We start from the raw sequence: 17,685 nt of genomic DNA, 5'->3' as shown, positions 1-17,685 counted from the left end.
ATGTAAAATAATTGGCTGGTGGGAAGCAGCTGCATAGCAGAGGGAGATCAGCTCCGTGCTTTGTGACCATCTAGAAAGGTGGGACAGGGAGGGTGGGAGGGAGGCTCAAGAGGGAGGTACGGTATGCGGACATATGTATACATATGGGTGATTCGCTTTGTTGTGCAACAGAAACTAACACGGTATTGCGAAGCAATTATACTCCAATAAAGATCTATTAAAAAATAAAGGTGCCAAAGGCTGGGCTGGTGCTTTCAGGCTCTGGGAGCAGGTGATGTTTAAAGTGAGCTGGGGGCTGAAAGGGGAGGGCTGTAGGGGTGTTTGGCCACTGGGACCATGTTGGGAAGGTGTGGGTTCAAGAAGCGAAGAGACCGTGAGAAGACACCTTTCCACTGACACTGAGGGATGGAGCCTGGGCCAAGGAGGAGCTTCAGCTTGAAATGGTTTGGTGGGAAATGGGGTTTATAAGGGGAAGCGGCTTTCTATTATAGGAAGGAGGTGGTGGGAGAATTCTAGGCAAAGATTAAGAATGTTAGTAAGAACAGGTCCAGGGTGACAGGAGGATGAACAAAAGGGAAGGGAAATTAAGAGGAAAGACAGGGCCTGCATTTGTGTTGGTGCGGATGAATTTCGGGGGAGGAAGAGTGCAGGGATTTGGGGGTGGACTGGGAGTTGTGACAAGGACACGTATGGGAGTGTCTGTTCAGTGGGGGAGAATGATTCAGTCCCAAGGTTCCAAGAAAAGCAAAAGCTAGTGGATGTATCTGCTTGCATTGTCCTTTTGGGTGCTGAGTGCTCCACTATGCTAGAAGCTGTTGGCTGGTCCCTATCGGAGAAGAGAGCAAGTGTCCGTCAGTCAGTCAGCTTTCTCTCCAGACTGAACCTTACACTTTTTTAAAAAATTATTTATTTATTTATTTAGTCATTTATTTTTGGCTGTGTTGGGTCTTCATTGCTATGTGCGGGCTTTCTCTAGTTGCGGCGAGAGGGGGCTACTCTTTGTTGTGGCACACAGGCTTCTCATTGCGGTGGCTTCTCTTGTTGTGGAGCACGGGCTCTAGGCGTGTGGGCTTCAGTAGTTGTGGCACGTGGGTTCAGTAGTTGTGGCGCACGGGTTTAGTTGCTCCGCGGCATGTGGGATCTTCCTGGACCAGGGCTTGAACCCGTGTCCCCTGCATTGGCAGGCTGATTCTTAACCACTGTGCCACGAGGGAAGTCCTGAACCTTCCACTTTTTGAGAGCACAGACTGTCTTCATCAGTGCACCGTTCCCCACAGAGCCTAGGATGGCACTGGGCACGTGGCAGATTTTCACAAACTGATAATTGATTCATGGCAGGCAAGAAGGAAAATTTCAGTATCGGCAAGAGGCTAGTTGTGGACTTTTCAGAGCAGTGGAAATTTAACCTGAAAATTAACCACACAGTTACAAAGAAGGTGAAAGCCATCGAAGATTTTATGATCAAGAATGATTTCTAATGCCACGATTTTACCGAAAGAAAACTGTGTCAGTTAATTAACTTCTACAGTAATTTGTTAGCTGTTCATTATACTCTCCTGTTTTGACTAATGAAAACATTTAGAGCTGCATCTTTATGAAAACTAAGTAGTCCAGGCAGTTTGACTGTCTTAGAATAATTAGAGAATTTTGCATCGTCATCCAGTGGGATGCCTACCTCTCCCTGTGCAGCGTCACAGAATACTTTTTCTGTTTCCTCTTCCTTCCCTCGTTAGTGTCTGTTATTTAAGCCCAACTCCTCAACATATCACCATAAAACATTTTACAGACATTTATAGGACTGATGTGGCTGAACTAAACTATTATTAATTTACTAATTAGGATGGTAAGAAGACAAATTTTATCCTTATGTGAGATGATTTAGGGAAATTTATCATATTAGGGCTTAAAGTTGTTTTTCTAATTTACATGAAGGACTAAACCAGGAAAGGCAAATTTGTGGTAAATATGCTTCCCTCAGCCCTTCTGTCCCCATGATACACATCCGTAATTTATAATGCCACTCTTTTCCTCTGATCCTACGTATAACTTCACGATTCTTCTCAACACAGCACTATAGACAGCAAGAGGTTGGGATTGGCATGAAAGATGAACTAGACAGGTAACAGCTCCTATAAGACTGTAAACCCCTCACGAGTAGGCACCAGGTCCTTTGTAAATGGATTTTGGAATGAATGATGGACAGAGAAATTGATGAATTAATGGCTGCTTGAATGATATTTCATTTTTTTTTCCAAAACTGGTCCAGGAAAGCCTTGGGATACTTGCATCTCTGTGTTGTAGGGAGTGTGCTTTGTACCACCACGTGCCTGTGAACACTAGCTCATTGAATGAAATTGTAGGAAAAAGAACTTAGAGAATATCTAGTGACAACTTTTCAGTTTTACAGAGATGAAAATAAAGTGCAGAGATGGCCTCCATCTAAAGGGCAGGCTCCGAAGGCAGAGCCACTCTGTCGTTTTCCACGCCTTACTGACTGCATGGCCTTTGGCCTTTACGTTGCTTCTTCATCTGTAAAGTGGGAAGAGTGGTCTTGTCTGCCTTGCAGGGTTATTGTGAAGCTTTAGCAAGATAAGGAATTACAAAGTGCTTAGTGTAGTGCCTGGCATATGGTAAATACTAAAACAAAATATTAACTTTCTCCTTTTTCCTTCCTTTTCATTAATATTAGCTGAACCAGTGATGGTACTGTAAGTAGTTTTATTATAAGGTTTATCATATTATGTTATGCTGTGTTCCCCCCCACCACGTCTTTCAATGAATTGGAAGCCTATGCTAAACCATCCCCATTTTATATACATAGAAACTAAGACAAAGAGAATATAGGAATGGATTCTTATTAAATAAGAATGAAACATTTTTTTATATGGAAAATGTAACATTCCTAAATTCATTGCTCTTTTCTTTGGCTAATCATCTTGTTTCATAATACATAACATGCTTCATAGAAAATGTATTTATAAAAGTTGTCATTAAATAATGCAGGGCTGAAATTTAATAAAAAATGAGTGCACTGAATTGTCCTTTAAAAAAGCCGCAATGTTTACATTGTATATTCCAACCTTCAGGTCATTCATTAGTTGGGGAGGTGAAGGGCTTTATGTTGGTTGCCAGGAAGCACACAAAGGCAGCAGGGAGGGCTGAAACAAACAAGGCCACATTGCTGGGAAGGTGGCCTTCAGAGGCAAGCGCTTCACTGGGGCGGAAACCTTGCAGCTGTGTTACCTCACACCTCCACACAAGAAAATGGACTTTAAAACCACAACATGTGAATAGAAGCAAGGTTAGCCAAAGAGATTTTGAGAAATTGCTTTTCTAATGCATTTAAAATGAGTATTAGATGTTGCATTCTGTGTCAGTTTCTATAAACACAGGGGAAGCTTTTACACTTTTTAAAGTCAAGCCAGGTTAAACAGAGTATAAGGAGGGGATGTTTTAAAACAATTCAACAGTGGGTTTTGAAAATAAACTGCGGAATTAAGGAAGTGTGGGGGTTGGGAGCTTTCATTCCCTACCTCTGGGCTTGAACTTTTTGCCTCCTAATTGAGTACCTTGAAATGTACTTTGATTCTGGAATTCGATTGCTAAGTTGTTTCTTTTCAAAGGCACCTGTTGAAGGAAAAGAAAAAGAAAAATACTTAGAGAGTTGACTGCTCTTAAAATGACGGCTGTTAAAAAGAGGTAAAGCCATTATGAGTTGCCAGAATGCTACACTTGAGTTGAACAAAGGATCCCAGCCCGGGCCAGAGAACCCAGAGAGAATTTCACAAGGTGAAACTGCAGAGGAAGATGCCTGCATAGCCCTGCTTGAAAACCAACTCAGCCTGGGCGACTTTGTCCAAATACAAAGAGCCTTTGAGGTAAGCGTTAATCTTATTTCCTGGAGACTTTGAGTTGCTCATGAAGGAGACCAGGATGAAACAGATTTTCTCTTAAAAGTTTTTTTTTTTTTTTTTTTTAATATGCTTAATGGTTAAAACAGGGAACTGAAAAGAATTGGTCAGACCTGGATTTAACACCAGAGTAACTTTATCCCTCAGTTCTTCGGGACAAATAATATTATTTAGTATGAAATTGCTGCTGTTGAATATCATTACCATCCAGGAAGGAAAATGAATTCTTGGACAAATTTTTTTCTTAGAGATCAACATATTTTTGGAAAACAGAAAGTTACGACGGTGACAGGGGGAAGCCAGACCTCTAGGGTGACTCCCAATAATAACTGTCCTTGCAGGTAACATGGAAGTATCCCTCTGGAAATGCAAATAGCCACTTCCCGGTGTGCAAACATTCTCCCCTGCCTCACCCCAGCGACGCAGCTCCTTTTCAAAGCAGATTGTGGCACTTTATTGTCCCAGATCCCATGGGAGGGACCAGTCTGCCACTCTTTTTGCAAATATTGGAGCAATACCGATGAAAACAAAATTTTAAAAATTTTAATTACCATAAGAATTTTAACTGTAAATGAATAAGTTCCTTCTCTCTATCTTAATTTTGAATTCTGCAGCTATGCCTAATGAACAGCATATATCAAAATGATTCTTAGCTTCTCATGCTGATAGGAAGAAGTGCTCTTCCGTGCTGTGGAATTTAGGTAGACATGAGCCTCCATCCTTCCTGCTGCATTACAGTTGCTAAAATATGATCTCAGGGCTTCAGAATGTCCTCTGGGGTGCTTGAGAGTGTCATATTAATTTGAAACAGACATACAATGTTTGGGAATACCACCTTGAAATTAATAAAGCATGATGAAATCTCACCGTTATATTGGTCTGTAGTTGGTACAAATTTTAATCTTTACCTATCCAAAAAAAAAAGAGTTGCTAACCACTGAAATACTCTACTATACCCTGTTTTGTATAACAAGTTAAATTTTACCTGTGTTGAGAATGTCCCAATAGTATCAATCATTTCTTTTTAATAGACTCTATCATATTTAGTAGCAAAGACATGCGCTGCCCTACACTTTTCTCATTTTAATCTTCATGTATTTGCAGTTCATCCAAACCCATTTGTCTGAAAGATTTTAGTGATGCTCATGTCCAATGCCCCAAATGAATCTGGCATAGTTTGATAGACATAGCAAACATTTTGACAGCTTGAGGACATTCAGAAAAACGTAACAGCAGACTAGGACAGCTTTGACTCTGGAATGAACAGAAATGTGGCAGTTTTTTTCTGGTGTTAAGAACACAAAGTTGAACGCTAGGGTCTATTAGGAGGGTCAACTGTATAAAGTCAATGTGTTAGAAAGTGAAACTGCTATAAAAGGTTAGGGGTGGGTGTTCTTTTCAAATTACCAATTAGTCTGGAGTGAACCCAAGTGAAATAGGAAAATTGGATCTCAAGATATATATATATTTAACTTTAAATGTTTCAAAGGCTGGATCACTTATTTTGAAATTAACCAGTTGGAACAGCAGGTACCACTGATGGACCAAAAGGGAGAAAGAAATTGCTGTTCAGGGCTTGCATGAACCTAGACAATCTAATTACAATCTTTTTTTAAAATGTAATTTAAAAAAAAAAATTGAGCTTTGCAGGCATACTTCAAGAAAAAATGAAGTCCATCGATTTTTACCAGATTCAACAGACAGAATGGAACGATCCAATGGCAAATGTACAACCAGGAATAAAAGTTAGGCCCTTGAGACAACACGGTTTCCACACACAGCATGGACACCTAGAGAAGAATCATATACTAGATGATTTCTGTGGACTCTCTTCCATCTGCCATAAGCGTTGGGCCCACAGGCCACAGGTGTAGATTGTTGTGAAAAGAAAAATTGCCCTCAGGGGCTGTCCTGCAACACAGAACCCCAAAGTCAGTGATTTGTAGTCCAGTCACTAAAGACATGCTCTTGGAATGCCACGATTCTGGCACTGGATCCTTTCATCTCCTATTTTGTTTTTTGTACCCAGATTGCTTATTTGGGGCTGAAGAGTTTTCAGACAGTAGGTAAAGTCCATGTCCTTAAATAGCAGTAGCAATGCTTTATTGAAAAATGGGAAGCTGAGTCTTCCTGTAGTCAATGTTTCACATATGTTTCCAAATGAGATATTACCTACCATATAAATCTTAGTAGTAACATTTAGGAATGAAGTGAGTAATGCTTATGTTTATTGCATGATGGTATATGAGTCAGAATCACTTAGTGTATAAGAGTCAGGGGTCAGACTTCTTGGATTTGAGTCCCAGTTTTGCCACCGACAATGAGACTTTGTGCAAATTGCTTAATCTCTCTGAGCCTCAGTTTCCTTTGTTTCTAACGTGCGAATAATAGGGTTGTTGTGAGGATTAAATGGGGTATTATCCGGAAAGCACTCGAAAGAGTGCTTGACACAGAAAAAGTGCTCAATTAACATAGGTATTATATGTTCAGTGAGTAGCGGTTGAACAATATGGTCTTTAACATTCTCTTAATTTTAACTCATGCATTTCCTAAAAAAAAAATTAAGCTTTGAATAACACTCACAACTATGCTTTTACATTCCTTTTAATTGGGGTAGGAAATGGAAGCAATGTGTTGCAAAGACACAAATTCACATAGAAGAGTACAAAAGCATCATCTTTCCATGTCTTCATATTCTATTAGCATGTGAAAGATTTTAAGTGATGTCTTGATCCTCTTCTTTAGAACAAAGAAGTTATCTGGATAGAAGTACTAGAAAAGTAACTTGTGGATTTCTTTTTCTTTCAAGTGATGGTGCCCAAAAAGTCATATATCAGCTCGCAGGGAATGAAACTTGTATTATTCATAGAATTGTAAAATGCTTGTTACTTAAACTTTCCTGTAGCACTTGTAACGCTTAGAGAAATGATGTGGTCTCTGGATATTCATATTGTTTTAATGTCAAACATATTTTACATTTTCTTAGATACTTCAGAAGTCAGTTACTGTGTGAGGAAGGATGGCTGTGATTTGCTAATTTTATAGGAATTCTGAGCAATAGAAATTATGGTCCAAGGGAAATGGAATTTTGGAAAAGCCGCATTGAGACTTGATGTATACTGACTTTCTTCCAAGACTGTGGCTATGTAGGTTCCTGAATATTTCTTTTCTTTATTTCTCCATTGTTGACCACTTCATGTCAGGACAGTCTGCTCTTTGATCTTGGAAGGCTTGTTGCGTGTTTGGCCTGTATCTAGTTTGCCTATACTGCTGGACTCACTGGACTGGGTCCTGACCTGCCTCTGTCAGCAACTGTGTCTGTATCACCTCCTGGTACATTCTTTCTGGCCCAGAGCCATGGCCTGGCCCTACCCTGTCTACTCCATGCTGCTGTTTGCCGAAGTCCTACTAAATCTTTAGGTTAAATAGCTTGAAATGAAATCTCCTAAACCGCATGTAAAAGGTGAACTATTTCTGCTTAAAGTAGGAAGGGCCAGGACAGTTCAGTGTGAGAAAGGAAGAATAAAAATCCTAACGGGAAGTCCCCAGAGATGTTAGGGGAAGGTTCTCTGAACAAACTTGTCTTGGGGAGCTGAATGGAATCTAAACACAACACACTTGTGCTGACAATCTAAAAAGACCAGAGAAATTCAGAAGGCACTTTTGCAGGTCTGAAAATTGTGCTTAAGGTATAATAAATGATTAAATCCACAGAATGTATGACATCTTCATGCTTGATTGTCTTTATAAAATTCCCAAGATTCCTGTCTACAGTAGGGCCTATGAACAACGCTTCCTTGTACCAACAGGACAACCTGAGAGTTCTGATGCCCTGCTGGGCAGGCTAGACTCTAAGGGAATGCAGTCAGTAACTGTTACAAAAAATTTAATTACATACATTTACAATTAAATAAATCATATTAACCCCCCCCCAAAAAAAACCAAGACCTCCTGCCCCACCCCTTCCATCCTTACCTCTCCCAGGGATGAGAAGGAGAAATGAGGAACCCGCTTGGTGGTGACAGTGTTGGTCTGCATTTTTAAAGTGAGGTGGGGCTAATCTATTAAAAGGCTATGAGATTGAAAAAAAATATACAGACAATCAGATTCCCACCTTTCCATTATTTATTCTTTCCGAACTGTCAGGATTCTCCCAGTTCATTAGGGACCCGCCTTCTCATTGCTCACTGTATCTTCACTATTAAGTTACCCAAATGGACAGGCCTTCCTGGCTATGGCTCATGTTCCAGAACTATTCTTACCTCTTGCTTCTTTCTTTTCTACCCCAGACATCACCATTCCAAACACATAAATAAAATCACCCATCTTTGTTTCATTCCCTTTCCTCAGAACTGTTAGATTTTGTTTGCTTCTGTCAAAATATGAGACAGCCCATGAAGATCATTTAAAAAATACATTTTTAAGATAAGACTGATAGTTAAAAACTGTATATTATGGAATCCAATAAAGTTCCAAAATTAGAAAATCTTTATTTTTATAGGGTGTGCAAACTGTGTAAAATATATAATAGCACATTCATGATAAAGACTTATTTCTTGCTCATATAGAGAGCAGATATTTCTAATAGGCAGGCAGCTCCAAGTAGGGATTCTGGTCCCCAGGCTCCTTCCATCTTCCTCCTTCCACAGTGGCCATATGTCAAGATAGTCATGGGGAAAGAGCATGAAGGAGCACATGGGGAAAGGTTTTGTGGGCCAGGTTCCCATCCCAATTGCAAGGCCATCTGGAAAGTGTAGGCAGGTGTGTGCCCAGAAAACAGTCTCACCCACAATCCTTAGAGTGAATGGTAGGAAAATTTCCATCTCTCCTAATAAACCAGCATACTTATTTCATAGATTAAGGAAAGTCGTGTGCCTAATGGTGTTTTGTGTTTCGCCTTAGCTGCCAGGAAGTTCAAAGCTAAATTCAGAGTTCAACTGATACAACTATTCTTAACATAGATTTTTCTGGAACAATTATCTTCTGTTTTCATTATATGATCCTTGCTCTTTTATCTTTGCTTTAATGGTCCAACTGTCTATGTACCTTCTATTTTAACTGAACTAAAACTCTTTCTAGAAATCAGTGGAGGTAAAAATGATGAATAAAAATTTAATATCTTTGAAGTTCAGTAAGATTTTATAAAACACTTCTGTAGGTATCGTGTTATTTGATCCTCTCACCAGCCTGAAATGTAGGCAGGGCAGATATTTTTATTTCCCATTTACACATAAGGAGAATAAAGCTGAAAGATATTTAATTGAGTTGTCCCATGGGGCAGAGCCAGGGTTCTGTGGTAGATTGCCAACTTCCCAGCCCATTGTATGGCATGGCTACCACTGGCCACCAGGCAGTCTCCCTTTGAGATTTGCTCTAAGGAATAGGAATCCAATAGGATAAGGACTTCATTAACAAAACGAGCATGTCAAGTTAGTAGCACACAGGCACTGTGCCTTGGTAACTTGGAATTAATGCACCATCAGCAAATAATCAACACTTCCTACAATAAAATCAATGCCGAGAAGGGTGGAAGAATAAAAGGGAAAGATAGGAATAACTCATTGCTTTTTATTATTATTTTTTCCTTTCTAAAGGCATTCAATGGAGGCTTGAGAGAAAGTAAACAGGTAAAGCTTAATCTATAACTTTATTCCATAGTGCAGAGTACATTCAGCAATCTCAGTCAATCCATCATCTGCTGAACAAAGGCAGCAGGGCAGAGCACTTCTCGCCCCAACTCCCTTAGTGGAATCCAAAAAACCTATTTTGGATGGCAGTAGAAAATCAGTGAACCCTGCAGGCACCCCTCCTCAGCACTAAGGTAATAGCGTGAAGACAAATCCAACAGCCCTGCAGCTGGCACAACTGGAAACGGCAGAGGAATTCTTTGGTGGTTTTGTCCGAGTTGCTACAATTCATGGGTGAGGTTAACAAACGATGCCATCACCAAAGCACAAGCAAGTGAAGTTCTTTGTCAACACATACGAAAAATCGGTCTTCCTGAACACTGCTGCCTTTGTGCTAAATTTTGTGACAAGTTCTAACGGCTTCATGCCTTTTCTAACTTCTCTGTGTGCTTTCATAACAGGTGCTTATAAAAATTAATCTTGGTCAGAGAGGGTGGTGAAGAGTGCTTTTGGGGGACAGATATTTTAACCTTAAGCTTTGGCCAGGACTGAAGCAGAGAAGGCAACCAAGAAACTGGTCATAAAGGAGAAAGAAAGAAAGCAAAGATGCCTATTGCTATTCATTTGTAGTATATCAACTTAGCCAGACCTTTAGACCTAGGGCACAGCCTACCTTTGTAATTTCCTGAAAATTAAAAAAGGAACATGGGGCTTCCCTGGTGGCGCAGAGGTTGAGAGTCCGCCTGCCGATGCAGGGGACACGGATTCGTGCCCCGGTCCGGGAAGATCCCACATGCCGCGGAGCGGCTGGGCCCGTGAGCCATGGCCGCTGAGCCTGCGCGTCCGGAGCCTGTGCTCCGCAATGGGAGAGGCCACGGCAGTGAAAGGCCCGCATACCAAAAAAAAAAAAAAAAAAAAAAGCAACATGAAGAAAGACAACTGGAGAACTATAATTTGTGCCATTTTGATTTCACGTTTGTCCTGTGTTGACAAGTATAGCACACCCAATGATGAGACGAGACCCCACCAACTTTGTTGCTGGAAATAGGAATCCTCTGAATTGTCTCTTGTTGATTTCTGACCTTTGCCTGAAGCTCTGCCTCACGCTTGCTCAGACACGAATCCCTTGGGTCTTTTCTTCCCTCGTCACGCCTTACCACCATGTTATGGATAAGCATCTTGTGAGATATTGATTCTCTGGGCGCCAGCATTCTCTGCTGAGGACTTCCAGGGACACGGTTTTCCTCTACTCCATCGCCTCCCATGTTCTCCCTCCCTAATTCTCTCAACACCCCTGAGGCCAGGTTGTCACACTGGTCTTCCTCCAGATCTGTCCAATATGGTGGCCATGGGCCACATGTGGCTATTTAAGTTAAAATGAAATAAAGTTAGAATTTAATAAAATAAAAAGTTCAGTTACTCAGAAGCACGGGCCACATCTAGAGTATTCAGGAGGCTCGTGTAGCTTGCAGGCATCGCATCGGACAGTGCAGATAACAGAAGATTTGCTTCATCACAGAAAGTCCTATTGGATAAGGCTGTGTCAGACCTTTCTCTTGGTATCCTTCTAACTTGTTCCCCTTCCTCACTTCTGGCCACATTTATATGGCCAAGGGGCTACTTTCAGCGCCTTAATCCCCCTGGAAATATACCAGACTGCTCATTCCTTAGAGCCTGGAGGCCAAACTGATTATTGGCCCCAGAGATACCAGAAAATATTTTCCTTTACTTTAGTCTAAGACCTATCTCTCCGCTTTCCTAGGGCTGTAAAGGATGGGAACATCTATTTCTTCCAAGGGAATCCTTACCTCCTCCTTCAAGGCCCCCTCCCGTCGCCACCGGTATTCAGTCTGGATTTATGGTTCCAACAAGTCAGTCACAAAATTATCTGACACTGGCACATTACCCAAATTGTTCATGCTGGTGGAATTTTAGTTACTTGAATGCTTTAACAGTATTCCTGTTTTAGGACCTATCAAATGCTGGTGCCTCATGTTGGAATATTCCCGCTTCCCTCCCCCCAATCTCCAGGCAACTCCTCACTCATACTTCATGTTTAAATACCACCATCCCAGAAAGTCTTCTCTCACTACCCAGGCTGGGTTAGCACCTTATCCTGTTCCTGTTTTCTCTCTTCATAGCACCTGTGTGTTCTTTTCTTTCTCTAATTGCAGATGCTCTGATTAACTACAAGTAGAGCCATGTAGAAGGATCAGGCTGGCAGAGAGAAATCGGTGTGAGACCCCAGAGCATGGCGACCCTGGGTGCAAATGAGATTATCTTGAGGAAAGAGCAGAGTGTCTAAGACGGGATCTTAGGGGAATCCTTCAAGGGGGTAGAGAAACAACTGGAGTCCATACCATAAATAAAGAAGCAGGTTTATTTCCTGGAAGTTGAGGGAGGAGAAGCAAACAGAAAAAAGGGGTGCAGTCAGTCATATACAATTTTTATGATTCCTATTTATTTAAGTGTTCTTTTATTATTATTATTATTTTTTGCAGTACGCGGGCCTCTCACTGTTGTGGCCTCTCCCGCTGCGGAGCACAGGCTCCGGACGCGCAGGCTCAGCGGCCATGGCTCACGGGCCCAGCCGCTCCGCGGCATGTGGGATCTTCCCGGACCGGGGCATGAACCCGTGTCCCCTGCATTGGCAGGCGGATTCTCAACCACTGCGCTACCAGGGAAGCCCAGAGTTCTTTTCTTATTAAAAGAAAAAGAAGGAATACATTATTTTCATTGTACAAAATCAAAGTTACACATGAAATTCTCCTCTTACCATGGCTTACCCTTAGCAACTACAGTACCCTGGGTAACTACTCTTAATGTTGCATACTTCTAGTGTATTTTTCATTCATTTCTACCCATATATGCATGTACACATATCACATGTAGCTTTATTTTACATACAGTGTATTTTACATATAATATATATTACATATTTTATTTTGTGCATTCAAGGAAGAGTGCCACATAAATAGCTGCTAATCATGTGAAAATATAATCCAACTCACTAGGAATTGGATTTAAAACTTCAATCAAAAAAGAAGACATCCTTTTTCATTCATCAACTTGGCAAAGATTAAAAAGATCAATAATGTTTACTGTTGGCGAAGAATCAGGGAAATGAACACTATTACTAAGATTGTAAATTGTGAAGGCTTTTTTGGTAGGCAATTTTCTGGAATATATCAAATGTAAAATGTATCAAATGCATACTTTTTGAACCAGCAATTCCAATTCTACAAGCTATCCTAAATAAATTATGACAGGTACAGAAATAAAATTTGTATAAAAATATTCATTGTAATATTGTCAATAAAATGGAGTATTTAAAACACCCCAAATATTCATCAATAAATTAACGGATAAATTAATTATGGTATACTTCTACTACTCAGCTATTAAAAAGAATAAGGAAGACATAAGATTGCCAAGATTTACTGTTCAGTGAAAAAAAGAAAATTGCAGAACAGTGCATAATCATATTCTAAAATGAAAAATGTGTGTATTTTCCCTAATTGAGACCTTGTGTGTCAAGGTCTCAATTATGGAAAAATAGAACTGTGCTTGTAGCAGGGTAAGGTATGGCAAATGGCTTTGTGGACTCCTTATCTATACCATAATTCAATGCAAAGGTAAATGTTATTAAAGTGTCAGTATATCTTAATAGCCTAAAGACTCGGTGCTACTATTTTCTAAATGTATGGTCTAATGATGCTGAATTTAAAAGCAGCACCTTTTATACATACTTTGTCTCTCTATGAAGTAGTTTTCTCCATCCCCTTCCTTTCATTGAACTTTAGCATTAAGAGAGAGGCTATAGAGAGGCATTGTTGCCTTTATTTCTCAGGTGAGGAAACAAAAATCCAAATGAAGGGATTTGTCCATTTGAGTTGTTGGCAAAACCAGAACATCACCCAAAGTGGTCTGATTTCTATTTTTGTCTCTTTTCTCTTAATGAACAACGCGAAACTTTACTCAAATTTATTTCTTATCTTCCAACATTATTTTACACAGTATGATTCTATAACTTGACCATTGTTCACTACTCTGACCCCCTCCCCAACCTGGCTATTATTGGTAAAACAGATGAGCACCACTTCTACAATATAGATGAGAATATTAACAATACATTCATTCATTTACTGATTCTTACAACAGATATTTATTGAATGTTTACCCTTTGGAAGTTGAAAACTGCCTAGACCCAGACCTTCCCTCACGGAGAGCTATATTGACAAATAAACTTGGAGTTATTGTGTAATCACTCAGTGCTCTGAGGAGAGAGCAGTGTTGGGGGAGCACATAGCTCACATTGGGGAGGGGACTCCGGGGAGGCTTCCTGGAGGAAGTAACATCCAGGCTGCCATCTGACAGAAGGGCATCACTCAGGCAGGTAAATGGAGCTTGAGAGAGTAGTTTTCTAGAAAGAGGATGGGAAGTACAAAGTTTGCTTGAGCAGAAGCAGTATGATGCTTTTTGAAGAAGTCAGAAAACTCATCTGCAAAGGGGAAAGGAAGGAAAGATAAGGCTGGAGCATCAAGCCAGAACCATCTAGAGGGCCTTAGAGAGCTGTGTTAAAGAGACGGACAAAGAGACAGACAGATAAAGAAGATGTGGTACATATATACAATGGAGTATTACTCAGCCATAAAAAGAACGAAATTGGGTCATTTGTAGAGACGTGGGTGGACCTAGAGACTGTCATACAGAGTGAAGTAAGTCAGAAAGAGAAAAACAAATATCGTATATTAACACATGTATGTGGAATCTAGAAAAATGGTACAGATGAACAGGTTTGCAAGGCAGAAATAGAGACACAGATGTAGAGAACAAATGTATGGACACCAAGGGGGGAAGTGGGTGGTGGTGGTGGTGGTGGTGGTGGTGGGATGAATTGGGAGATTGGGATTGACATATATACACTAATATGTATAAAATAGATAACTAGTAAGGACCTGTTGTATAAAAAATAAATAAAATAAAATTGAAAAAAAATGTATGCACCCTTAGGTTCATTTCAGCATTATTTATAATAGTCAATATGTGGAAGCAACCTACATCAATAGATGAATGGATAAAGAAGAAGTGATACACACACACACACACACACACACACACAAATAAATAAAGCAGATATTGGGGGACTGTACGGAGCCCCTGACATGTTTTAATCATGGGAATGACATGATGGGATTGACATTTTGGAAATGATCACTAAGGCTGTAGTTTTTGAAATGGTTCGGGGGCTGGAGCTGGGAGCAGGACCGAAAGGAGTCGGAGAGGCCACTAAAGGGCTGGTACAATGGCCTGCCTGCACAGCAGAGGTTAGTGGAGAGATGCGGGAGTGATGGTGCACAGAACTCGTTGATCAATTGAGTGTATTAAGGCGGTAACATACATTGAGTTGGGGAACACAGGAAGAGAAAGGAGTATTGTTTTTTCTCTCCTTGAACTTTTTATTTTGAAAAATATCAAACCTACAGAAATTTGAAAATGGAAAGACAAGTGCAGTGAATATATACCCTCCACCCAGATTCAGCAATTGTTAATATTTTGCTTCCTGGGTAGCTTATAAACAACAGAAACTTATTTCTCACAGTTCTGGAGGCTGGGAGTCTGAGATCAGGGTACCAGCTTGGGTGGGTGAGGGCCCACTCCCAGGCTGTAGACTTCTTGTTGTGTCTTCACATGGTGGAAGGGGCTAGGGAGCTCTCTGAGGTCTCTTTTATAAGAGCACTAATTCCATCTATAAGGGCTCCATCTTCATAACCTATCACTTCCCAATGGTCCCACCTCCTAATATCATCACACGGGGCATTAAGGTTTCAACTTGTGAATTTTGGAGGGACACGAATATTCAGAACATAGCACACGGTTGTACCTCAGTCATTTAAAAGTTATTTCAGGCATGACGATAGTTTGCCCCAATTAACTCAAAATATATCTCCTAGGAACAAGGGTCTTCTTCTAAATAGCAACAATGAAATTATCTTACCCAGGAAATTTAACTCCATATATTACCTAATAAAAATGTGTGTATTAAAATATCCCAGTTTGCCCTGGTAATGTCTTTCATGTTTTTTTTTTTTTTAATTATAGATCCTTTCCAGGATCACACATTTCCTTTAGTTTCCTTTAATCTAGAAGCATTCTCTTACTTTTTCTCATCTATCATGACATAGATATTTTTGAAGGGTCATGTCAGATGTCTAGAACATCTCACAATCTGGATTTTCTTATTGATTCTTCACTGTTAGATTTAGGTTCACCATTTTTGGAAAGGATACTACGTAAGAAATGTTATGTCCACCTCTTGAATGACACCAGAGGCACAGCATGTCAGTTTGTTTCATTACTGGTGATGCTATAAGTTGGATTGCTTGATAAAGTGGGTCCACTAGAGTTCTACCTTTTAAAGGTACCTGTGGCGTGGTACTATGATATTGTGTTATAGTATTCTTCAATATCTTTCACCCATTAGTTTAAGCATTAATTGATGATCTTGGCTTGAAACAATGACTACATAGGCTTGGAAAATGGTGACTTTTAAATTCTTTTGATCCTTGTTTATTCTCAATGTAGCATTCCTCTGTAATAAAGAGGTTTCCTCTTTTTCACTCCCTTTTCTCTCTTCCTTCTATTGTCTGTTTGTCTGTCTGTCTGTCTGTCTGTATCTTGGGTGTTACTACAGACTTGTGGATTCATTTATTCTATTCAATGCATTACTATCTATTACCATCATTATTCTTTCTGATACTGAAATTGCCGAAGTTTGGACAGTGTGAGCCCCTTCAAGCCAGCTCCTGCATCCTTTTTACATGTTTCCATCAATCTTTTATCACTTCCTTGCTTTCTGGCAGAGCTTCTGCATTAACAGTCAACCTTAAACAACTGTGGACTTTGGTCAGTGAACAGACACTGGTAAATGCTGCCAGAAAAAATACTGGAGCTTCTCCCACCATTGATGTGGTATGATTAGACTACTATAAAATTCTGGGGAAGGAAAAACCCCCAAAGCAGCCTGTCATAAAGGCCAAATTCTTTTTTTTTTTTTCAGTTTGATGAGTTAAAAAAAAATTTTTTTATTGGAGTAGAGTTGCTTTACAATGTTGTGTTAGTTTCTTCTGTACAGCAAAGTGAATCAGCTATACGTAAACGTATATCCCCTCCTTTTTGGATTTCCTTCCCATTTAGGTCACCACAGAGCACTGAATAGAGTTCCCTATGCTATACAATAGGTTCTCATTAGTTATCTATTTTATACACAGTATCAATAGTGTATATATATCAATCCCAATCTCCCAGTTCATCCCACCCCCGCCTTCCCCCCTTGGTATCCATGTTTGTTCTCTACATCTATGTCTCTATTTCTGCTTTGCTGCCAATAAGTCATCTGCACCATTTTTCTAGACTCCACATATAAGTGATATTATACAATACTTGTTTTTCTCTTTCTGACTTACTTCACTCTGTATGACAGTCTCTAGTTCTATCCACGTCTCTACAAATGGCACTATTTCATTCCTTCTTATGGCTGAGTAATATTCCGTTGTATATATGTGCCACATCTTCTTTATCCATTCCTCTGTTGATGGACATTTAGGTTGCTTGCATGTCCTGGCTATTGTAAATAGTGATGCGCTGAACATTGCGGTGTGTGTATCTTTTTGAATTATGGTTTTCTCCGGGTATATGCCCAGTAGTGGGATTGCTGGGTCGTATGGTAGTTCTATTTTTAGTTTGTTAAGGAACTTCCATACTGTTATCCATAGTGGCTGTATCAATTTACATTCCCACCAACAGTGTAGGAGGGTTCCCTTTTCTCCATACCCTTTCCAGCATTTATTGTTTGTAGATTTTTTGATGATGACCATTCTGACTGGTGTGAGGTGATACCTCATTGTAGTTTTGATTTGCATTTCTCTAATAATTAGTGATGTTGAGTATCTTTTCATGTGCCTCTTGGCCATCTGTATTGTCTTATTTGGAGAAATGTCTATTTAGGTCTTCTGCCCATTTTTTGATTGGGTTGTTTGTTTTTTTGATGTTGAGCTGCATGAGCTGTTTGTATATTTTGGAGATTAGTCCCTTGTCAGTTGCTTCATTTGCAAATATTTTCTCCCATTCTGAGGGCTGTCTTTTCA

General features: G+C 40.1%; 1 protein-coding gene across 1 annotated transcript in view; it reads left to right on the top strand.

Moving 5' to 3' along the window:
• The first annotated feature begins 356 nt into the window (after positions 1–356).
• Positions 357–17,685, top strand: part of WDR49 (WD repeat domain 49) — a 104,497-nt gene continuing 87,168 nt past the window's right edge. Inside the window, 1 exon segment of the mRNA XM_049710517.1 lies at positions 357–3,878. Coding sequence (XP_049566474.1) covers positions 3,711–3,878 — 168 coding nt within the window. The 5' untranslated portion in view covers positions 357–3,710.

The sequence above is a fragment of the Orcinus orca genome, chromosome 5 (assembly GCF_937001465.1).
Source record: "Orcinus orca chromosome 5, mOrcOrc1.1, whole genome shotgun sequence".
NCBI classification, from domain to species: domain Eukaryota; kingdom Metazoa; phylum Chordata; class Mammalia; order Artiodactyla; family Delphinidae; genus Orcinus; species Orcinus orca.
Note: the sequence above shows the minus strand (reverse complement) of the source record. Positions and strands in the feature narration are given on the sequence as shown.